We start from the raw sequence: 24,666 nt of genomic DNA on the forward strand, positions 1-24,666 counted from the left end.
GCTTCTAGACCTCTTCCTTCCTTCCTCTCTCACAACCTTGTCACATGTTAGCCGACTCACCACTCGACTGAGGACACACACGCTCTTCTGGACCGTCTCCCTGGTGACGTCAGCCAGTCGGACCTTCAGGGACTGAAAAGGAAAAACAACCAACGTTTTGAGGCCTACACCTAATGGCACGTCGGCAAACAGTCGGCAAACAGAACCACAAAGAGAGCAAAGAAGAGACACTACTCTGCTTTCTGTGAAGCAGAAGACACAAATATTCAAGTGCCATGAGGGAGAACCAACCTTAGCCTCTATTTGGCGATAGCAGGAGACTCCATACACACACTTCATATCTGCTCCACTGAAAGGAGGGAGGTGAAAGTACACGGTGTCTGCAAAACAAAACATCAACGGCCATTTAGAAGAAGGATCTTCTTGCAATAACTGATGTGTGGTTGTTGTCCCTACAAACCTTAGGCTAGTTAACTACACTGACTGTAGGTCGCACTGGATAAAAGCATCCGCCAACATTGATTAAATGTAAACATTTAATTACATATAACATCTCTGGACCGTTACTGTTCTCTCTATTTAATTAAGCTGATTGTTAATTAGCCAATCAAGCATGCAACAATCATTTCTGCATTGGCAAATTCAAATTACACAGTAGACTGAACATCTGTTGTTGTGGCATTAAAATATAACCGAACTATCTGTGACTTCAGTAAACTGACAAGAGATTCCAAGCATTTGACAGTTATTAAAGTTACATAAAGCTAGTAAGAGCATCAAGAGGACAACATAAAAAGGAGGAAACGGTTGTCCCTTGTCTACCGTGGATGGTATGTGCATACAAGGAGCAGTGGAAAGGAATTTGATTTGATGAGAAAAGGTTGGGTCGCCTCTGGACCAACGGCCATGATGATGGGGGAGTGGGTTTCTATAGCGACAGGAACACAGCACCAACCAAGGACCCATCACATCTCTACAAGGCCAGGGAGTGATGAAGCAGGCAGGGCCAGGCAGGCAGGATGGGCCAGGCAGTCACGATGGGCCACAGCTGTACTGCCTTGTGCATTTCCCTCCCCAGTAGCACTACGCTCAGCTCTGCTCTACTCCCATGAACTCTGCCATCCCATGCACGAGTCTGTCTCGTGTTGTTGACGCTGTTGCTTTTATAGTCTGACTGCACTGCAGCAGAATCGCTCAGTAATAAAATCTACTGCGTCACAGAGGGTTTATTTGCATCTATCAAGTCAGCAGCCGTTGAACACACACACACACACACACACACACACACACACACACACACACACACACACACACACACACACACACACACACGGCCTACAGTGTGAAATATGGAAAAGCTGAGGACTGAAAAATATTGGGAGTGTAATTACGCTAAAGCTGTATGTAGGCTTATAACCACAGAACAAGATTCTAATTCTATGGCTATAACAAACTTCTTAAAGGGGGGCTGAACTTCCTGATTTAGCCTAGGCTTCAATTCTCCTCATTAGGAAATGCGACAGAATGAGATTTGCGTTTTGGAGGGGTGCTTTGACGTGGATGTCTTTTGTGTATGTGTTCGAACGTGGGAAGCGTTCTGCCAAAACAGTACACAGTTACAGTCACTCACCCTTTCAGATAACTTTCCTCGGTGTACACATCACTGACAAACTGAAATGGTCCACCCACACAGACAGCGTGGTGAAGAAGGCGCAACAGCCCCTCTTCAACCTCAGGAGGCTGAAGAGATTTGGCTTGGCCCCTAAAACTTTTACAGATGCACAATTGACAGCATCCTGTCGGGCTGCGTCGCCGCCCGGTACGCGGCAACTGCATCGCCGCCCACAACCGCAGGCTACATTATACAGGCTACATTTTCTAAGGAATTATGCCATTGGTGCTGTGCAAATCAAAAGTCCAGGATGATTTATTGCAATTATGTAGGGCTATATTTTTACAGTTCAGTAAAGGCAATAAAATAACTGGGAGTACGTCCCAAACGGCACCCTATTCTCTATGTAGTGCACTACTTTTGACCACGGAGCAATAGAATCCAGAGAGCTCTCACTCTCCTTAGCACCATATCCATGTCCCCTCCCCAGTCCCTACACCAATCATTGATCCCTGTATTGACAGAGCCACTCACGTGACAGACAGGTGTTATCTAGGCTCTCTAGTACCATTAAAGAACAGGTGAGGTGTAGGACACACACAACTACCCCCACAGAGAGGTCTCTCTCTCCCTAACTGCAGTTCTGAGGGGAGGGGGAGAGAGGCTCTAAGATACCCCACACCAAGGATGCATCCCAAATGGCACCTATACCCTATATAGTGCACTACTTTTACCCAGGTCCCAGAGAGAGAGAGAGAGAGGGTGGTGCGGTTTGCACAACGCATCACGGGGGGGCAAACTACCTGCCCTCCAGGACACCTACAGCACCCGATGTCACAGGAAGGCCAAAAAGATCATCAAGGACAACAACCACCTGAACCACTGCCTGTTCACCTCACTACCATCCAGAAGGCGAGGTCAGTACAGGTGCATCAAAGCTGGGACCAAGAGACTGAAAAACAGCTTCTATCTCAAGGCCATCAGACTGTTAAACAGCCATCACTAACACAGAGAGGCTGCTGCCTACATACAGACGTGAAATCATTGGCCACTTTAATAAATGGATCTCTAGTCACTTTAATAAATGGAACACTAGCCACTTTAATAATGTTTACATATCTTGCATTACTCATCTCATATGTATATACTGTATTCTATACTATCTATTGCATCTTAGCCTATGCGCTTGGACATTGCCCATCCATATATTCTTATTTCATTACATCGATTTGTGTGTATTAGGTATGTGTTGTGGAATTGTTAGATATTACCTCACTGTCGGAACTAGAAGCACAAGCATTTCACTACACTCACAATAACATCTGCTAACCATGTGTATGTGACCAATAAATTTGATTTGAACTTTAAAACACTAACTAGGTCTTGTGTCTGGAAGTAGCTTAGACTAGCTAGCAAGCTAGACAACTTTTTTCTCTCCAATTAGCTTCAATCATCAGGTGTGCACCTTGTGGCAAAATGGGTTTGACTTTGGATAGCCGATCTGTTGGCCTAGTTAGGGACTGTCAAAAAATTACACAATGTAAATGGGACAATATTTTAATGTTGCACACCTTTTAGTTGTCTCATTATATGCTTTCAATATTTGTAGATTCATTTCTACAATTGAAAAGTTGCTTTAAGGTTTTAAAGTCATTGAAATTTGAGCTATTGACATTTAAAAATATATTGTCCCACGTACATTGTGTAATTTACTGATGGTTCCCAACTAGCCTCATAGGGATATTGAATGCCAAATCAAATTTGCTGTTTATATTAAGAACCACATTACTGTAAAGATTAGAGAGGATCTCATGTAAAATGCTGTTGAAGTAATATGGCTACAGGTTCAGCTGCCTCACCTAAAGCCCATTCTGGTGGGAAGCTGCTACAGACCACCAAGTGCCAACAGTCAGTATCTGGATAACATGAGTGAAATTCTTGATAATGTGTGTGATATCAACAGAGAGGTATATTTTCTGGGTGATTTAAATATTGACTGGCTTTCATCAAGCTGCCCACTCAAGAAAAAGCTTCAAACTGTAACCAGTGCCTGTAACCTGGTTCAGGTTATCAGTCAACCTACAAGCGTAGTTACAAACAGCACAGGAATGAAATCATCAACATGTATTGATCACATCTTTACTAATGCTGTAGACATTTTCTTGAAAGCAGTATCCAGATCTATCGGATGTAGTGATCACAATATAGTAGCCATATCTAGGAAAACCAAAGTTCCAAAGGCTGGGCCTAATATAGTGTATAAGAGGTCATACAATAAGTTTTGTGGTGATTCCTATGTTGTTGATGTAAAGAATATCTGTTGGTCCGTGGTGTGTAATGAGGAGCAAACAGACACTGCACTTGACACATTTATGACATTGCTTAAACCAGTTGCTAATAAGCATGCATCCATTAAGAAAATGACTAAAAACTGTTAAATCCCCGTGTATTGATGAGGAATTGAAAAAAATGATGGTTGAGAGGGATGAGGCAAAAGGTATGGCAAATAAGTCTGGCTGCACAACTGATTGGCAAACTTATTGCAAATTGAGAAATCATGTGACTAAACTGAATAAAAAGAAGAAACAACACTATGAAACCAAGATAAATGAAATAAAGAATGATAGAAAAAGCTTTGGAGTACCTTAAATGAAATTCTGGGAAAAAAGGCTAACTCAGCTCCATCATTCATTGAAACAGATGGCTCATTAAATCACAAAACCAACTGATATTGCCAACCACTAATGATTTTTTAATTGGCAAGATTAGCAAATTTAGGCATAACATGCCAGCAACAAATGATGACACTACACATCCAAGCATAACTGACCAAATTATGAAAGACAAGCCTTGTAATTTTTAATTCCGTGAAGTTAGTGTGGAAGAGGTGAAAAAAATATTGTTGTCTTGTCAACAATGACAAGCCACCGGGGTCTGACAACTTGGATGAAAAATGACTGAGGATAACAGCGGACGATATTGCCACTCCTATTTGCCACATCTTCAATTTAAGCCTATTAGAAAAGTGTGTGCCCTCATGCTTGGAGGGAAGCTAAAGTCATTCCGCTACCTAAGAATGTTAAAGCCCCCCTTATTGGCTCAAATAGCCGACCAATCAGCCTTTTACCAACCCATAGAAAACTTTTGGAAAAAATTGTGCTTGACAAGATACAAATGCTATTTTACAGTAAACAAATTGACAAACTTTCAGCATGCTTATAGAAAATGACATTCAACAAGCACAGCAAGCACTGATGATTGGATGAGAATTGATGATAAAAAGATTTTGGGGGCTGTTTTGTTAAGACTTCAGTGCGGCCTTTGACATTATCGATCATAGTCTGCTGCTGGCAAAACTTGTGTTATGGCTTTACACCCCCTCCTATATTGTGGATAAAGAGTTACCTGTCTAACAGAACACAGAGGGTGTTCTTTAATGGAAGCCTCTCCAACATAATCCAGATTCCCCAAGGCAGCTGTCTAGGCCCTTTACTTTTTTCAATCTTTACTAATGAATTGCCACTGGCTTTGAGGAAAGCCAGAGTCTCTATGTATGCGGATGACTCAACACTATACATGTCAGCTACTACAGCGACTGAAATGACTGCAACATTTAAAGAGTTGCAGTTAGTTTCAGAGTGGGTGGCAAGGAATAAGTTAGTCCTAAATATTTCTAAAACTAAAAGCATTGTATTTGGGACAAATCATTCACTAAACCTCAACTAAAAATCTTGTAATAAATAATGTGGAAATTGAGCAAGTTGAGGTGACTAAACTGCTTGGAGTTACCCTGGATTGTAAACGGTCATGGTCAAAACATATTGATACAACAGTAGCTAAGATGGGTAGACGTATGTCCATGATAAGAACCTGCTTTACCTTTTTTGACAGCACTGTCAACAAAGCAGGTCCTACAGGCCCTAGATGTCACACCTGTCCAGTTGTGTGGTCAGGTGCCACAAAAAAAGGACTTAGGAAAATTGCAATTGGTTCAGAACAGGGCAACACGGCTGGCCCTCGGATGTAAACATAGAGCTAATATTAATAATATGCATGTCAATCTCTCCTGGCTCAAAGTGGAGGAGAGATTGACTTCATCACTGCTTGTATTTATGAGGGGTATTGACATGTTGAATGCACCGAGCTGTCTGAACTACTGGCGCACGGCTCGGACACCCCTTCACAGTCCCCAAGTCCAGAACAGACAATGGAAGGCGCACAGTACTAAATAGAGCCATGACTACATAAGTAACTCAAGCAAGCAGTAAAATTTGATTTAAAAAACAGGAAAAGAAACGCCTTATGGAACAGCGGGGACTGTGAAGCAACACAAACATAGGCACAGTCACATGCATACACACACACACGGTAGCATACGCACTATACACACACGTACACATGGATTTTGTACTGTATATATGTGGTAGTGGTGGAGAAGGGGCCTAAGGGCTCATGGTCTGTGAATGTATTGTAATGTTTTTAAAACGGTATAAACTGCCTTCATTTTGCTGGACCCCAGGAAGAGTAGCTGTTGCCTTGGCAATAAAATAAAACTGACCATGGGCATTAAGATCGACTACTGGGCAGCTGTGCTCCGAATTGATGATTACGTGGGTGCTGCCAGCTGTGAGCATGTGGCCAGGATTGAAATAAACTGAAAAATGTTACGGTACCCTTCATTCTGTGACATACAATTACTTTCTAATTATCTCACAAATCTCAGTTTTGGACAAGTGACTTTATGACCAAAATTATCCTATTGACGCTTTGTAGTCAATTTTGGCACTAGAATAACTGTTTCTGACTCATATCGATGCCACATAGGACGTTTTCGAAAGGAGAAGTTGCTTTTATGGTTCAGTCGTACGTCAATATTGTTCACTCCCTCTCTCTGAGGGGTTGGGTTCAATGCGGAAGACAGATTTCAGTTGTACAACTGACTACAACACAACAAGCTAGGCAGGCCGGCAGACCAAAGGAAAAATCACATCACATGATGAGTGCTAACTAACGAGCCGGCCTGTTGGCCTCGGTGATATTATGAACAGAAGGAGGCTTTGACAAGATCGAGGGCCTCAGGGCAACACTACCCAACAGAGCACAGCAGAGCAACACTATCACAGTCATCCACTGCACCACAGCTAGGCTATATAACTAGCTTAAACTAGCATTTCCAGCCTTCCTGCTCATTCTGCATTCTAACATGAGCAGTAGCCTTTTAAGGTCGAAGCCAAACAAGACGACAAAGATATGTAGTCTATTTTTCCACTGAGGTAATGGTGACTCATCAGCAGAGATAATTTTTACTTCATTTATTTAACTATCAATTTACCAGGTAAGTTGGCTGAGAACACAGTCTTGCAGGGGCAAAGAGAGGGGTCGAATGTTCCACTCGACATTTTGTTAAAACCATCAGTAGCAGTGTAATAACACATGTGGGAGAGACGGACAAACAAAGAAAAGAATCAAAAAAGTGACTGTGCGCATCCCAAATTGCACCCTATGGCAGCCCTATGGGCCCTGGTCAAAACTAGTGCACTATAAAGGGAATAGAGTGCCATTTGGGACGCAGACCTATGTACCTTCTTGGTAGTTGTGTGCCCCGTCAGGCAGGGCTAGGAAAGGCAGGTACTTCCACTCCTCAGGCAGGTTGCTGCTGTCATGGCCCTCCTCAGGGATGAGTGGAGGGTAGGAGTATTCCACCTGAGGAGAGAGAGAGAGAAACAATGCAAAAATAATGATACAATACTCGGTATCCATCCTACTACCCCACAAAACTCAAAACGCTAGCTATCTTAGGCATGGACCAGATTGACTTAGCATAGCCCAGGGAGTAAAATGACTAAACTAAAAGCAAGTAGGGCAAATGCACACAATTCGAAAATACGGCTCTCAATTTGTTAGGGAAAAATAATAGCTCATACACTGTGTACAGTAAGGACAACATGCATCACAACAGTAGCCCAGATGAAGAGAGCTATTCACACTCATCATCATGTGACTATGAGTCACAGCAGCCTCTAGGTATTGTGCGGAACATGTTCAAGGTCCTGTTTGTTATCAGCTGTTCATCAACTTGTTCAACAAGACGCCTGTAGCTTTATGGTGGAAATAGAAAAAAAAAACGTTATTGTCCATCCAGAATGGAAATGTTTCTTTGGCATCAGCTTCCATTAAAAAATGATCACATACATTCTCACATCAAACACATTTAAACCAGTCAGTCCATCATGTTACATCCACTACCAACATAGAGGACATGAATACATTCACAACTGACCGCTGTCCCAACTGCACTGGATAGATCAGTACATATACCGATACAATTTACTTTGCCTTTAGTAGTCCAACAGCACAGCGAACGAAGGAATGTTGAACACGCTCTTCTTGGCCATGGGCATTCTGAACCGCCGGCCAGAGGGAAGCCTCTCCAACTGAGGATGAGAGGGGTCGCCGACGGCAGCCAGTGCCTTCTTTTTGGTTGCCTTGTTGAACAGACTGCTCAAATGTGCCGGTGGTCGACCAATTACTTTGCTGGCTGTGTTTAGTATTTTGGTCAGGCCAAAGGCCAAATAACCACAACCTTGGCAAATATTACATAATATGTCATGTGCAATTATTATGCAATTGCTCATTTATACTGGCTACATTTTCTAAGGAATTATGCCATTGGTGCTGTGCAAATCAAAAGTCCAGGATGATTTAATGAAATTGTGAAACTGTAGGGCTATATTTTTACAGTTAAGAAAAAGGCAATAAAATAACTGGGAGTACGCCCCAAACGGCACCCTATTCTCTATGTAGTGCACTACTTTTGACCACGGAGCAATAGAATCCAGAGAGCTCTCACTCTCCTTAGCACCATATCCATGTCCCCTCCCCAGTCCCTACACCAATCATTGATCCCTGTATTGACAGAGCCACTCACGTGACAGACAGGTGTTATCTAGGCTCTCTAGTACCATTAAAGAACAGGTGAGGTGTAGGACACACACAACTACCCCCACAGAGAGGTCTCTCTCTCCCTAACTGCAGTTCTGAGGGGAGGGGGAGAGAGGCTCTAAGATACCCCACACCAAGGATGCATCCCAAATGGCACCTATACCCTATATAGTGCACTACTTTTACCCAGGTCCCAGAGAGAAAGAGATGTTTTTGTTTCTTCTCACTTTTGTTTATTTCACTTTCTTTGGCAATATAAACATATGTTCTCATGCCAATAAAGCCTTTTGAAATGAATTGATAGACAGAGAGAAAGTCAACGAGCACCCCCCCCTCCAGAAAGACAAGAGAACCTAATCTAGTGATACCCAGTCTAACCCAGTAGCTCTCCTATCAGGTAACAAACAATACCACTCCACCTCCCTGACTGTGTCCCAAATTCCACCATATTCCCTACATAGTGCACTACATTTGACAAGGGCCCTTAGGACTCTGGTCAAAAGTAATGCACTATAAAAGGGAATAGAGTGCCCTTTGAGATGCAGCCTACACCTCGAGTGAACACCTAGGCTATTACCTGACTAAGAAAATCCTCTGTCTGGTCTGGTCTGTTTTTAACAGGTTTGGTGGTAGTGATCACAAGGGGGAAGGGGGTGGGTTTGGGTCCGTTTGTCACACACACACACACACACACACACACACCACCCCCTTTCATCCGCCTGTCAGAATGAGCAGCAGCTGGGTCTCCGAGAGCTCTGAAACAGGCAGACTTTCTTCAGGACAAAGGGGCAGGCAGTAAGGTGGAGAGCAGCCAGTAACAAAGAAACAGAAGACAGAGTGGTCGTTGTCGTCTTGTTGAACGTCTTGCAGCAGGCTGTTGGGCTCTGCGGTGCATGAAAGGTAGGGTACTAAGAAATGGCTAAGATGGCGTTACCGGAACAGAAACTGACAGAGCCTGATATAAATTGAAGAATAATATTTTGCCCAGTCTGTGGCTGCAATGAAAAACAAGTCAGGGCCTAGGATTCTTTTGTTTTTTTAAGACGTATGCGCGTGCAGTAGGCTGGGCTATTTTATTGAGCAGGAGGTAATGAGCATAACTCACACACATACAGCAAGGCCTGTGGACAAATTGTGTTTGTTGAAAACATGTGCAGTAAATCTCCCCATCCGTTCTTTATGGGAGACTGCTGGCCTATTTGTGTACCTCTGGAGGGATAGCCCCTCCTCTTCAGAAGCTCTGTAGATAACTCAAGTTTATTGCAATAATCTTCTTGTCCCTGTTACACACACACACACCCTTTCATTAGGTTACTAACCAGGTGTAAACACTGTCATGCTCTCCTTCACTTGTCAGTGACTCTAAACTTGATCCTAATCCCTAAAAACCAAAATCACAGTGACAACATTGCAGGCTGTGACTGTGGATATCTCTTTGGATTTGCCAATAATAGGTGATTTAACACAGTCACAGAGCTGAGGCGGTATAGGCAATTAGTGCAAACATTGTCCGGGTGAAATACAAACCTCTGGCCAAGAGTGAGTTAATGAGCCATGGAGAGACAAGATCTCAGATGAAATCTCATGTCAGTTAAAAGTGCAAATGAATGCACAGTTTCAGTACTTGGCATTGACTGCAGTTGATAAATGGTGCACAGGCATCATACCATCTCTTACATGAACCTGTTACCAGTGTGCCTCTGGGCCCATATACATCTAGATAGGCTTCATCACAACACAGCATGACTTCACCATGCACTACCATGAATTCTAGGTAAACCAACAAGGTGGTCTCTGATTGTTTACAACCGTGTTAGCTATGTAAAGAAGATGCTGTGTTAGTAATACCCTCCTGGTCTACCCCATAAGTGCTCTTCCATAAGCAACAAGTGATCAATGACTTAGGTAGAACCGAACAGGAAAGGTCCCTGGGTGGGTTGTTGTTGTTGCTGATCAGTCAAATACCCATTTCACTCGCACCCTCACCCAGGCATTACCCAATGCTCGACGTGTTGTGTAGCCTAGCTCTTCAGTGCATTCTCTGCTACTAATACAACTGGCACAAGGAGCTAGTTAGCATGCCACCCGAGCTTGACGTACCTGACAGCCTTTCTTGTGGTGAAATCCGACCACCACGATATGCAACACTGGTCCCTTGAGTTCCTCTTTGCCATGCGACTCCATGGCCGCAGATATTCGGGCAGTTACGTGTTGTTTATCACTTGAGATATCAATGTAAACAGGGTTGGAACGGGCGGCGCTGCTTCTGCTCCTCGAATCAACGTCCGCAGTCACACAATCAACGCAATGGATCTTGTCTTCCTCTTCGTCTGTCCCAGTCAGGTTGCAGTAGTAGGATGACGTCGTTCAAATGTAACGCCACCGCTTGGGCATTGCCTTCACCAGTCTTTCACATGATTTGGCCCACGGAATGCATCACGTAAACTTTTGTTCTATTCTGTTCGGGCTGTTAAATTATTATTTCCTTTAAATGTTCATTGATCGTAATACAAAACAGCGCAGCGCTAGCGTAAAAAATAGAAATGAGTGCAATTCTTCTTTAAATCTGTTTTGGCGGATCGCAACCAACTGAAAGGTGCATACACCGCCACCTACTGTAGTGGAGTTTAAGGCCGATCGGCCTCCTTACTAATCTATTTCTCTCATCTAGCCCTGTGTTTCCCGCCTACTGTTCTGGAGTGTACATGCATTACACTGTGACACAAAAAAAATGGAAGGAAAAGGGACGGGGGAAAGGGAAGAAACCTACACCCGTTGCCTTCCACTACTCGGCCCTAACTGATCCGTCACCAGGATGGCAGCCTGGGAGGACAGGACACGAATTAAACACACCTAGCTCTTCTGCAGTAAAATCTCGTACACCCAAGTACTTCTCTGCAGCTGCCACCACAACATTTATGTTCTGTGATTTACGTCCCATTTCTGCAGTACAGTTGATAACCATGGCTATGAACGTTAAAGAAACCAACCTTACTCAAGCACATGTTATTCCTATCACTCTCGTTTGGCCTTGGCCTACTCACAGGGATCTTAAGGCTCCCTCGCTCTGGACCAATCTTCCTCTACTACACTCTTCACTGCCTCAGCATATGACAACTTCTGTACCACTTTGATCCTGGCAACCTCAACCCGTCTTTCCTCTCACCGGACACTTCTGATCTCCAGCACCATGGGCACCCCTACAGTTAACACACACCTTTTCCACCGATACTACACATTCCTTTGTCTCATGCCCTTCTGCACACTTCTCACATCTAGAAATACCCCTCCTACACACTGCTGCAACGTGATCACTGGACTTTGTCGGGTGAAGACTCAGCAGGGCAGACCGAGTCTGCGTCGCACCAAACGACGGGTACCACCGTCTGTGTTCGACTGTTGTAGTCTGATGATTCCTATCATCCATTTTTCAATCGATTACTTCCGTCTTTTTCAAACTAAACATGGCGGCCACCCCAGCTACAAATCCATCACAGTTGCTCCCACTTGGTTTGTTTGATTTTGTTAATAATTGTAATGTCCAGCTAGCTTTACAGATACCAAGTACGTTGTTAACGCTTGAAGTCGTGTTGCGACAGTTACACTTTTGACATATGAAATGCAGGAGTCATGTTAGCAGTAGCATGTCCGCATTGCTAAGGTATAGCACTGGTAAAGTTGGTTTGAGATTCGACATTCGGACGTTCAAACACCAATAGCTCGTTAACGATTTGAGCTACAGACCTTAAGCTCTTTTTAAAAGAAAAAAATGTGTACAACATTTCAGAGGTTTTCATTTTCCCCGATTCTGACCCTAGTTTAATAATCGCACAGCAACAGTGTAGGCAGCGTAGCGCATGGTCAACGCAACAAGTTAGGGACCATCAACGAAGTGCATGATCAAACTATTCAAATTTCAATAACTCTTTGATCATGTAGAAACTTCAAACCAACGTTAAACTGTTCAGAAGGGAGGGACACATGCTGCACATCCTGTTTGCCTCAATGTTACATTTTTTATAATTTCTACATGTTAGATTTTTGTTCTGTGGTAGCATGGTCGTTCCATCAATTCAGTGCCTTTTGAGAAGTGTAACTTGGTAAAAAAATAAATATGAAAAGGATTTCACCTCTTTAACATTGTCATAAAGAGCATATGTTCAACTTCATAAACAAGTTTCCCCATCTCAAGAGATTAAATAAAGGACTATATTAAAGCTGCAATATATAACTTTTTGGGTGACCCTACTAAATTCACATAGAAATGGGTTATAGATCTGTCATTCTCATTGAAAGCAAGTCTAAGAAGCGGTAGATCTGGTCTGTGTTATTTCTATGCTTCCTGTTCGTTATTGCGTCTTTTACTTTTGGTTTTGTACACCAGCTTCAAACAGATGAAAATAAAAATGTTGGTTATGGAAAAGATATTTCAGATGGTACAATGATTCTCTACACTATGCATAGCTTGTTTTGTCACGAACTGAAATTAGGTGAACTATTTGAATTTTAGCAACCAGGAAATGCTGGAGCAATTTCTGCATAGTGCATCTTTAACTGCCAAATAAAGTTATTATATATATATATTTTTTTTAACCTTTCTTTAACTAGGCAAGTCAGTTAAGAACAAATTCTTATTTACAATGACGCCTAGGAACAGTGGGTTAACTGCCTTGTTCAGGGGCAGACAACATTTTTACCTTGTCAGCTCAGGGATTCGATCTAGCAACTGGGCTACCTGGGGTTGACAATTTAATCTTAAAAACCGCTAGAAGGCGCTATTATTCCTTACGTCATTTGCAAAATGGCGTCATACATTAATGTGCACTGCTGGTAATACACTCGTCCCCTGGCGACCGGTTCATACATAAGTCATCCAACAGTCAGGCTGCAAAGGTGTCGGTTTCCTCTTTAACTTGATTTAAAGGCCCGTTGGTGAAAAACAGAACTGAAAAATATGCTTACGGTCTTAATAAAACACTATTTTCCTCCACTGTGCTAGAGTGACTAATGCTACTTCCCGATGTTGAACACCGCCAGGGGTAAACAAAAGACTGCAACCTGATTGGCTGAACTTGGTATGCAACATACGTAAGTTGTCAGAACATCCTAAAATGGTCGTGGAAAATTGGGTTTTATTAAGACGGTAGGCATATTTCCCCCCTTTTTTTAAGCTGGCGGACCATTAAATCACGTTGAGGAAACAACACTTATGCAGCCTGAATGGAGAATGTTTTATGTACGAAGTGGTTTCCGGGGGACATGAGTGTATCATTGAGTCCAGACGATAGTGGAGAATAACGCCCACTAGCGTCTGTCTAGGCTACCATAAATCCCCTTTTATTTTTTATTTCACATTTATTTAACCAGGTAGGCCAGTTGAGAACAAGTTCTCATGTACAACTGCGACCTGGCCAAGATAAAGCAAAGCAGTGCAACAAAAACAGAGTTACACAAACAAACGTACAGTCAATAACACAATAGAAAAATCTATGTACAGTGTATGCAAATGTAGAAGAGTAGGGATGTAAAGGCAATAAATAGGCCATAGAGCCACATATTCTAAGTCAGAATCGTCCAGAGTAGTGATGCTGGACGGGCGGGCAGGTGCGGGTAATGATCGGTTGAAGAGCATGCATTTAGTTTTACTTGCATTTAAGAGCAGTTGGAGGCCACGGAAGGAGAGTTGTATGGCATTGAAGCTGGAGGTTAGTTAACACAGTGTCCAAAGAAGGGCCAGAAGTATACAGAATGGTGTCGTCTGCGTAGAGGTGGATCAGAGAATCACCAGCAGCAAGAGCGACATCATTGATGTATACAGAGAAGAGAGTCGGCCTGAGAATTGAACCCTGTGGCACCCCCATAGAGACTGCCAGAGGTCCGGACAACAGGCCCTCCGATTTGACACATTGAACTCTATCAGAAAAGTAGTTGGTGAACCAGGCGAGGCAGTCATTTGAGAAACCAAGGCTGTTGAGTCTGCCAATAAGAATGTGGTGATTGACAGAGTCGAAAGCCTTGGCCAGGTCGATGAAGACAGCTGCACAGTAATGTCTCTTCTTGATGGCGGTTATGAGATCGTTTAGGACCTTGAGCGTGGCTGAGGTGCACCCATGACCAGCTCTGAAACCAGATTGCATAGCGGAGAAGGTGCGGTGGGATTCGAAATGGTCGGTAACCTGTTTGTTATCTTGGCTTTCAAAGACCTTAGAAAGGCAGGGTAGGATAGATATAGGTCATGCAAGTAATCATGTGATTTCAACATCTCCTCTTTGTGTTCTCTTCCAGAGCTCGTGGACAAATGTATAGGTTCCCGAATCCATATCGTCATGAAAAACGACAAAGAAATTGTCGGCACCCTGTTGGGTTTTGATGATTTTGTCAGTATCCTTTCTGGAAATGTCCTACAAAACGTCTCATTATTTGTCGTTCATTGTAAAGAAGGTTTTGCATTTCAGCAGTAGTTTTGCAATCTATTCAATTCAAACATTGTTACTGTAGTCCTTTATGCTAAACAAAAATATAAACGCAACATGCAATCATTTAATTGGTTTTACTGAGTTACAGTTCATATGAGGAAATCAGTCAGTTGAAATAAATTCATTAGGCCCTAATCTATGGATTAAACATGACTGGGAATACAGATATGGTATATGTGACCAACAGATGCATAAAAATATGGGCCCCAGGATCTCGTCACAGTATTTTTCTGTATTCAAATTGCCATCGATAAAACGCAATTGTGTTCGTTGTCCGTAGCTTATGCCTAACCATACCATAACCCCACCATGGGGCACTCTGTTCACAACGTTAACATCAGAAAACCACTCACCCACACAACGCCATCTCCGGATGTGAGGTCGGTTGGACGTACTGCCAAATTCTCTAAAACGATGTTGGAGGCGGCTTATGGTAGAGAAATTAACATTAAATTATCTTGCAACTGCTCTGATGGACATTCCTGCAGTTAGCTGTGGCATGGTGTTGTGTGACAAAACTGCACATTTTAGTGACCTTTTATTGTCCCCGGCACAAGGTGCACCAGTGTAACGACCATGCTGTTTAATCAGCTTCTTGATATGTCACACCTGTCAGGTGGATGGATTATCTTGGCAAAGGAGAAATGCTCAATAACAGGGATGTAAACAAATTTGTGCAACATTTTTGAGAATTAAGCTTTTTGTGCATATAGAACATTTCTGATATCACTTTTTTCAGCCCATGTACCATGGAACGAACGATTTACATGCTGCGTTTATATTTCTGTTCAGTGTATATTGTCAGTAAATATACAGTTGATCCTTCACCCATCGCTTCAGACATGGTGTTGGAGGACGTGACAGAATTGTAAGTACTTTCACCTAAATCCTTTCATATGTGACGATTCTGGACATGTTTTATCCTTCTCATTGATGACTGTGTATTTTAGTGAAATCACACCGGAGGGAAGAAGGATAACCAAACTGGACCAGATCCTACTCAACGGCAACAACATCACCATGGTAGGTGTAACGAGGTCATGCTGCTTGCTTAACCCTTTAACCCTATTCTCAACCGGCTGGTAGAGCATGTTTTGACAATGGATTTATAAGTGGATATGAAAACAACCTACACTTGAACTTAATTGGTCATCTCCCCCAGCACCACTTTACATTATTTTGTATATTTCTGGGTGCATTGTTGTGGCACTCTAACTTTGCCCACTTAGAGGGCTATAAGAAAACTCAGTCACTAAAGATATGGGATAAAAGGCAGGAATTCAGTTGGTGAGGGATTAATATTGCACCATTCCTGTTAGTAGAGACCTTGAAGAGTAGGAATATGAAAATAAATAGTTTAACTGCTATTTTTAGCTTTTTTACATTTTATGTCAGTAAAAGTATGGTGGACTAAGAATAGGGTACGTACATTTTTTTAATAAAAATACCTATTTTGGTTAAAATATAAATTGTTGACAAAACTATATTAGGCAACATCAATTCGTTAAAGCACATTTCATGGCCAATATGGTAAATTAATCAATATTCACATTTAAGGTCGACCTATAAAATAACTACTACAGTAATAAAAAAAATGCACATTGTCAAATATCTCAAAATGTAGTCTGAAGATGTGGAAGAACCTGGCTTATTTGAAATTAACTATTTTGAGGGACATTCCATGAAACACCACCTGAAAATGCATTCATTTCAATGTAATTGAATATTCATGTCTGGACATACACAATTACCATAATGTGACCTTATTTTACATTGCTTAGCTAATACTTACCTATAAAAGCAGACCTAAAGTCATTTTTGTAATATTGTTGAAATGACTAAAATTGCTATGCAAATTGCCATTAGAGTATGGTATTACTGGTATGACCGTTTGTCTTCTCAACCACCTGATAGAGAGCTCTGTTGATTCCAAAATAAACATCAAGTAGAAAATAAAATACTATTGGATGTTCATTTGAGTTGTTAGTAATAGGAATTTAAGGTGAAATAATTGTTTCAACATGTTTTTCAATTAGATACAGTTAAAGGGTTAACAGTAATGCTTCCTTCCACACGAGCCCACACACCGGTATTCAATCTTCTGTCTTCGCAAACACACGTGACTGCCCTCTTTCAATTCGATAGCACAGGTCGTGGTATTTCAAGCTGAACTTATCAAACACTTGCTGCATGATATAATGATACAGCCACCTGGTTTCTTCACGCATCGCGCCGACAGAAACAAGCATCTCTCTGGTAATTAGAAGGGTGGGGGTGTATGCCTTATGATTAACGAGAGGTGGTGTGATCATAACAACATACAGGAACTCAAGTCCCTTTTTTCTTTTTTTTTTAAGTTTGCACAAATCTTTATTTAACTTGTTGTAAATAACAGTAACATGCAAAACATAAACATAACATAACAGCCAGAGGGAATCCAAAGAAATTAGAGAAAAATAAAAAAACTATTATATCAAATCAAATACAGACATATATCGAATACATTTTTTTGACATATTGTTTTGTATACGTTTTAAAGATTCTACGTACTGTTCCAAATCAGATAAAAAAATTAAGAAAAGGGGCTTTTTCTTCATAAATTTTGATTTATGGATGAAAGATTTTCCTAATAAAATAAAGAGATTTATGACATACTCACGTTCAATTGTGGAATCAGTGTAGTAAAATAATATGTCAAACTTAGTAATATCAATGGTTGTATGCAATTTGCGGCTAAGATATAGTTTTACATCAGTCCAAAACACTTCACTATATAAACAATTACAGAATAAGTGTTCAATAGATTCAGTTTGTAGTTCACAAAAACTGCATTCACTGGTAACGTCAAATATATATTTAGAAATTAAGCTATTACACGGATAGCATCTATGGATTATCTTAAAGGAGATCTCCTTTACTTTATTGGTCACCATAAATCTGTGTGGAGTGAGCCAAGCACGGCGCCAGTTTACATCAAACGATGAAGCCCAACAAAATATCGCAGAGGGAATAGACTTCCTGTAGAAAATATCCCTTATTAAACGATTGTTGAATTTCGTATCTAGTAGACCAATGCCACTCAACTGAATATCGCTTACAATCGGAGATATTCCAAAATATGCATTATTCTGAAGTAAAGTTTTTATCCCACTAGGTATAGCTTTAATAACAGTGTCATATTCCTTGCTTGAAACCTCAAAGTTGTATATTTCCATAAATTCTCTCCGTGTAAATAGATTCCCACTGTTATTAACCAATTGGCTGACAAGAACAATGTTTTTCGAGAACCATTTATGGTTAAATAACATCTTATTTCTATGTAATATTGACCCATTGTTCCAAATAAAACATTTATGAGGTGAAAAGTTGTTTATACAACAAAGCCCAGCACATTAAAGCCTGCTTGTGAAAAACCGCCAGTTTCACAGGAATTTTACCCACAATATATGGACATTGTAGTAAAAAATTAAGCCCGCCGAACTTCTGAAAAACAAAATGAGGTATAATATTCCAGAAGCTATGAGGATTTTTTATGTACCTTTTAATCCAGTTGACCTTTGATATCTGATTGAAGAGAGTGAAATCTAAGACATTTAGACCGCCATCACAAACCCTGTTGGTGATAACATCTCTTTTTATCTTATGTGGCTTGTTTTTCCATATGAAGTTGTACAAAAGCCTATCTAAGGTACAGCAAGTGGATTTGGGAATGTCAATAGATGAAAAAAGATAGGATGCACGAGATAGCCCCTCAGCTTTGGATAAAAGCACCCTTCCTTGAAGACTTAAATCCCTCCCTAACCATGAGGATAATTTTTTTTTGACAGATTCAGTTACAGGGTTCAAATTAAGATCATTCATAGCCTTAAGATTTTTGGTGATCTTTACACTGAGGTAGGTTACAGTATCTTTTTCAGAGATGTTACAATCTGCTGGGTTGACAGCTCCTTTCACAACAAACAACTCACATTTGGAAAGATTTAAAGTCAAGCCTGAGATTTTGGAGAACTGCTTCACGATATCCAATGCTAATCTAGCTTGAGATACATTTTTCAAAAAAAGTGAGGTGTCATCCGCCAGTTGGGATATCTTGATCTCTCTGGACTGGAATGTAATGCCTTCAAATGGACTTTTATGAACTAATGAGCATAACATTTGAGAAACTAACAAAAATAAAAAAGGTGAAATTGGACAACCTTGTCGTATTCCTTTGTAAATGTTAAATCTTGAGGATGTTCCATGACAGAGTTTGATACAGCTATTGCCACCATTATTGCACAAGACTAGAGGTTATCACCCACAAATCAATTCTTGATTGTAAGGAACGATCTCTATTACTCCATGTGTATTGTATCTCTCCAGGGTTTTTTATTCTCCATATGTCAATTAAGTCCAGGCTTTGGCAGAAATTCACCAACTTGTTCACACCAATGTTAGGCCTATGAGGCAATCTATCAGTCTCATTAGAATAAACCATATTAAAATCTCCACCAACTATTATCTGACTGGATGGAAATTTTCTCAGAAGATTTTTAAGAATTTCTTCAATTTCCTCTAGAAGTAAGTTATTTGGAGGACTAGAACAGTATCCATATACATTACACAACACAAATAATCTGTCCATGTGGTTGATGACCGCTACTAGCCAATGTCCATTGGAGTCCATTTGAGTAAACAAAAATTTCCCTTTGAAATTGTGTGCTAAAATTGCAACCCCAGCTGAATAATTTGTCCCGTGGGCCAAAAAAATGTCACTGCCCCACTGATTTTTCCAATAATTATAGTCCTCTTTGCATGAATGTGTTTCTTGAACGAATACAAGATCTGCGTTGCAGTCCTTACAAAACAAAAAAAAAGCTTTTCTCTTCAACAGGTTACGTATCCCCCTGGCATTGATTGACATAAACTTCAAGTCCATATCTATAGAATAGAAAGAAAAATCCTATGCAATCTCAACTTTACCCTCTCTATAAAAAGTTGCTTCATATATGTATTAACAGAATTCTTAACTTGTAAAATAGTAACACCATGTTTCAAAAGTAGAACGTTCAGTTTGCAGTGGGGAAGGAACTACCTTGTAAACCTACCGACAGAACAAATCACCCCGGTCGTATTTCTTTACCGTTGGCGAAAAAGGCTCTGATTCCCCTGTAGTATCCACCGTTTCCTTGATTTCGGGCCTGTTGTACGAGAGGCCACAATTTTGCCTTTGCTGCCTTGTCTGCTGCAGTAAAGTCCTCACCGAATCTAAGTTTTCTTTCTTTCAGAAAGGTGCTTTCCTTTGCTTTCTTCCAAACTGCATCTCTCGCTGTGCGAAAAGCAAACTGGATGATGATCGAACGGCTGACGATGGCATCTTGTTTCTTCCCAATACGATGAGCGACATCCACAGCCATATCCATATATCCATCGGGAAAGTCCGATGCCACACGGTTACAGATGTCTCTTACTAAGCGCTTCACATTCTCATCCTGGTCCTCGGGGACACCGTAAAGCCGTAGCCCCCACCTTCTCCGGTATCGCTCTGCTTCCGATAAGCGCTCTTGCATGTCTGCGATGGTCTTCTCCTGAGCAATGCATTTCTCAGACGTAGCAGTGTTTGCAAGTTTAAGCTCTTCGATACTCTTGTATGCATGATTCAGAGGTCTCGAGGTCAACTATTTTTGATGTGTTTTCGCGTATCATTTTCTCCAGACCGTCGGCTCTTTCGTTTACAGCATCGATTATGTTGATCTGTAGTTCGCGCAAAGACAATTCTTTATGTGTCTTTTTGGGTGCAGGACTATTGACTGCATTTTCAGAATCAACCGAATGTCCAGAATCCTCAATTTCTTCTCCTGAGGAGTCAGGTGGCGGTTTTTCTCCAACGTATGAGTGCTCAGCTAGCAACTGCTTTCTCCTCCCTTTGCTCTTTCGCACATTTTTTCCTTCCATTTCTCAAAGTTATGAATCAAATTATCGGTCAACTAAGTGTTGTTCTCTATTGTGTTTACTATAAGCCAAGTTCCGTTACATTTAAGTAAGTTTGAGAGGGATAAAAGTTAAGGTTACTCGGAGCAAGCTGAAATCTCGTCTACACTCGCCGCCATCTTCCAGTGCCTTTCACTCAAGTCCTTTTGTTCACCTGACTTAGAATTCCTCACAATCAAATGCCGATCGCATTATCTACCAAGAGAATTCTCTTTGATCATAATCACAGTCGTGTATATTCCCCCCCAAGCAGACACCTCGACGGCCCTGAAAGAACTTCATTGGACTCTATGTAAACTCGAAACCACATATCCTGAGGCTGCATTTATTGTAGCCGGGGATTTTAACAAGACTAATCTGAAAACAAGGCTCCCTAAATTCTATCAGCATATCGATTGTGCTACCAGGGCGGGCAAAAGCCTAGACCACTGTTATTCTAACTTCCGCAATGCATATAAGGCCCTCCATTCGGGAAAGCTGACCACGACTCCATTTTGTTGCTCCCAGCCTATAGACAGAAACTAAAACAGGAAGCTCCCGCCCTCAGGTCTGTTCAACGCTGGTCCGACCAATCGGATTTCACGCTTCAAGATTGCTTCGATCACGTGGACTGGGATATGTTCCGCATTGCGGCGAACAACAACATTGACGAATACGCTGATTCGGTGTGCGAGTTTATTAACAAGTGCATCGGCGATGTCGTACCCACAGCGTCTATTAAAACATTCCCCAACCAGAAACCGTGGATTGATGGCAGCATTCGCGCAAAACTGAACGCGCGAACCACTGCTTTTAATCAGGGCAAGATGACCGGAAACATGACCGAATACAAACAGTGCAGCTATTCCATCCGTAAGGCAATCAAACAAGCTAAGCGTCAGTACAGAGACAAAGTGGAGTCACAATTCAACGGCCCAGACATGAGAGGTATGTGGCAGGGTCTACAGTCAATCACTGACTACAAAAGAAAAAGCAGCCCCGTCGCGGATCACGATGTCTTGCTCCCAGACAGACTGAACAACTTTTTTGCTCGCTTTGAGGACAATACAGTGCCACTGACACGGCCCGCTACCAAAACCTGCGGGCTCTCCTTCACTGTAGCCAACGTGAGTAAAACATTTAAACGTGTTAACCCTCGCAAGGCTGCAGACCCAGGCGGCATTCCCGGCCGCGTCCTCAGAGCATGCGCAGACAAATCAAATCAAATCAAATTTATTTATATAGCCCTTCGTACATCAGCTGAAATCTCAAAGTGCTGTACAGAAACCCAGCCTAAAACCCCAAACAGCAAGCAATGCATGTGAAAGAATCACGGTGGCTGGGAAAAACTCCCTAGGAAAAACTCCTGAGAAAGGCCAAAAACCTAGGAAGAAACCTAGAGAGGAACCAGGCTATGAGGGGTGGCCAGTCCTCTTCTGGCTGTGCCGGGTGGATATTATAACAGAACATGGTCAAGATGTTAAAATGTTCGTAAATGACCAGCATGGTCAAATAATAATAATCATAGTAATTGTCGAGGGTGCAACAAGCACGTCCGGTGAACAGGTCAGGGTTCCGTAGCCGCAGGCAGAACAGTTGAAACTGGAGCAGCAGCATGGCCAGGTGGACTGGGGACAGCAAGGAGTCATCATGCCAGGTAGTCCTAGGGCTCAGGTCCTCCGAGAGAAAGAAAGAAAGAGAGAATTAGAGAGAGCATATTTACATTCACACAGGACACTGGATAAGACAGGAGAATACTCCAGATGTAACAGACTGACCCTAGCCCCCCGACACATAAACTACTGCAGCATAAATACTGGAGGCTGAGACAGGAGGGATCAGAAGCAGACCAGCTGGCTGGTGTGTTTACGGACATATTCAATCAATCCTTATCCCAGTCTGCTGTCCCCACATGCTTCAAGAGGGCCACCATTGTTCCTGTTCCCAAGAAAGCTAAGGTAACTGAGCTAAATGACTACCGCCCTGTAGCACTCACTTCCGTCATCATGAAGTGCTTTGAGAGACTAGTCAAGGACCATATCACCTCCACCCTACCTGACACCCTAGACCCACTCCAATTTGCTTACCGACCCAATACGTCCACAGACGACGCTAATGCCATCACACTGCCCTAACCCATCTGGACAAGAGGAATACCTATGTAAGAATGCTGTTCATCGATTACAGCTCAGCATTTAACACCATAGTACCCTCCAAACTCGTCATTAAGTTCGAGACCCTGGGTCTCGACCCTGCCCTGTGCAACTGGGTCCTGGACTTCCTGACGAGCTGCCCCCAGGTGGTGAGGGTAGGTAACAACATCTCCACCCCGCTGATCCTCAACACTGGGTTCCCACAAGGGTGCGTTCTCAGCCCTCTCCTCTACTCCCTGTTCACCCACAACTGTGTGGCCATGCACGCCTCCAACTCAATCATCAAGTTTGCAGACGACACTGCAGTGGTAGGCTTGATTACCAACAACGACGAGACGGCCTACAGGGAGGAGGTGAGGGCCCTTGGAGTGTGGTGTCAGGAAAATAACCTCACACTCAATGTCAACAAAACAAAGGAGATGATCGTGGACTTCAGGAAACAGCAGAGGGAGCAGCCCTCTATCTACATTGACGGGACAGTAGTGGAGAGGGTGGAGAGTTTTCCATCTCTCGGAAAACAGCTTCTATCTCAAGGCCATCAGACTGTTAAACAGTCATCACTAACATTGAGTGGCTGCTGCCAACATACTGACTCAACTCCAGCCACTTTAATAATGGAAAAATTGATGTAATCAATTTATCACTAGCCACTTTATATTATGTTTACTTACCCTACATTACTCATCTCATATGTACATACTGTACGCCATACCATCTACTGCATCTTGCCATCTTGATGTAATACATGTATCACTAACCACTTTAAACAATGCCACTTTATATAATGTTTACATACCCTATATTACTCATCTCATATGTATATACTGTACTCTATGCCATCTACTGCATCTTGCCTATGCCGTTCGGCCATCACTCATTTATATATTTTTATGTACATATTCGTATTCATTCCTTTACACTTGTGTGTACATTTGTAAGTCGCTCTGGATAAGAGCGTCTGCTAAATGACGTAAATGTGTGTATAAGGTAGTTGTTGTTAAATTGTTAGGTTATATTACTTTTTAGATATTACTGCATGGTCGGAACTAGAAGCACAAGCATTTCGCTACACTTGCATTAACTACTTTTTCTGTTCTAGCTCATACCTGGAGGAGAAGGACCTGAAGTATGAAAAAAGAAGCAGAGGTTTTCTGAAACTTTTTATGTTCTTGTGGATGTATACTTGCCTTCCTGTCAGTACTTACATTAACCAGTTTGTGATAATGTTATATTTTTGGTTCTGAGAAGATTTTTGTAACAAGTGTTTTTGAAGCCTTGATAATGTGTATACAGAGCAACAGTTGGTTTGACCTTTGACATGTAAACCATTTCTACCATGTAGTGGAACTACACTTTTTTTCTCCTTATAAATAAATCACAGAATCAAGTGTCATTGGAATTAAACAACCCCCAGTGTGTTCATTTGTAGCTCCTAAAAAGGACAAGACAGACCAACACAAATGTCAGTCATGCCCAGCGGGTGGCTGTCCTCTCACCTTTGACCACAAAACGTCGGCCGTCATTTTCTGTTCAT

At 41.9% G+C, this 24,666-nt stretch overlaps 2 protein-coding genes across 4 annotated transcripts in view; one reads left to right on the forward strand and one right to left on the reverse strand.

Annotated features, from left to right (window-relative positions):
* The window catches only part of LOC115195672 (late secretory pathway protein AVL9 homolog), a 32,713-nt gene extending 19,987 nt beyond the window's left edge, over positions 1-12,726 (reverse strand). Inside the window, exons 1-4 of one of the 2 annotated variants that reach the window (XM_029755780.1) lie at positions 10,655-11,287; positions 7,195-7,315; positions 292-380; positions 61-132 (exon numbers count right to left, since the gene is read on the reverse strand). In XM_029755780.1, the coding sequence (XP_029611640.1) occupies positions 61-132; positions 292-380; positions 7,195-7,315; positions 10,655-10,738 (366 nt within the window). In that variant the 5' untranslated portion in view covers positions 10,739-11,287. Of the gene's footprint in view, positions 1-60; positions 133-291; positions 381-7,194; positions 7,316-10,654 lie in introns of both variants that reach the window. The other variant, XM_029755781.1, reaches the window with a different exon arrangement.
* Positions 9,436-24,536, forward strand: LOC115195676 (U6 snRNA-associated Sm-like protein LSm5). Of its 2 annotated transcripts, none has more exons than XM_029755787.1 (5): positions 9,436-9,454; positions 14,840-14,935; positions 15,871-15,898; positions 15,981-16,053; positions 24,232-24,536. In XM_029755787.1, the coding sequence occupies exons 1-5, from the start codon at positions 9,448-9,450 to the stop codon at positions 24,262-24,264; spliced, it is 237 nt and encodes a 78-aa protein (XP_029611647.1). In that variant the 5' UTR covers positions 9,436-9,447; the 3' UTR covers positions 24,265-24,536. The 2 variants fall into 2 exon arrangements, with proteins under 2 accessions (XP_029611647.1, XP_029611646.1); XM_029755786.1 differs by lacking the exon at positions 9,436-9,454 and adding an exon at positions 12,009-12,064.
* The last annotated feature ends 130 nt before the right edge of the window (positions 24,537-24,666 follow it).

Source organism: Salmo trutta, chromosome 6 (assembly GCF_901001165.1).
Source record: "Salmo trutta chromosome 6, fSalTru1.1, whole genome shotgun sequence".
Lineage (NCBI taxonomy): Eukaryota > Metazoa > Chordata > Actinopteri > Salmoniformes > Salmonidae > Salmo > Salmo trutta.

Coding starts and splice junctions, on each gene's coding strand:
- LOC115195676 (XM_029755786.1), top strand. CDS start 12,019: ATGGCGGCCACCCCAGCTACAAATCCATCACAGTTGCTCCCACTTG. Junction 12,065..14,839: donor ATCACAGTTGCTCCCACTTG/GTTTGTTTGATT, acceptor GTTCTCTTCCAG/AGCTCGTGGACAAATGTATA. Junction 14,936..15,870: donor GGGTTTTGATGATTTTGTCA/GTATCCTTTCTG, acceptor CCATCGCTTCAG/ACATGGTGTTGGAGGACGTG.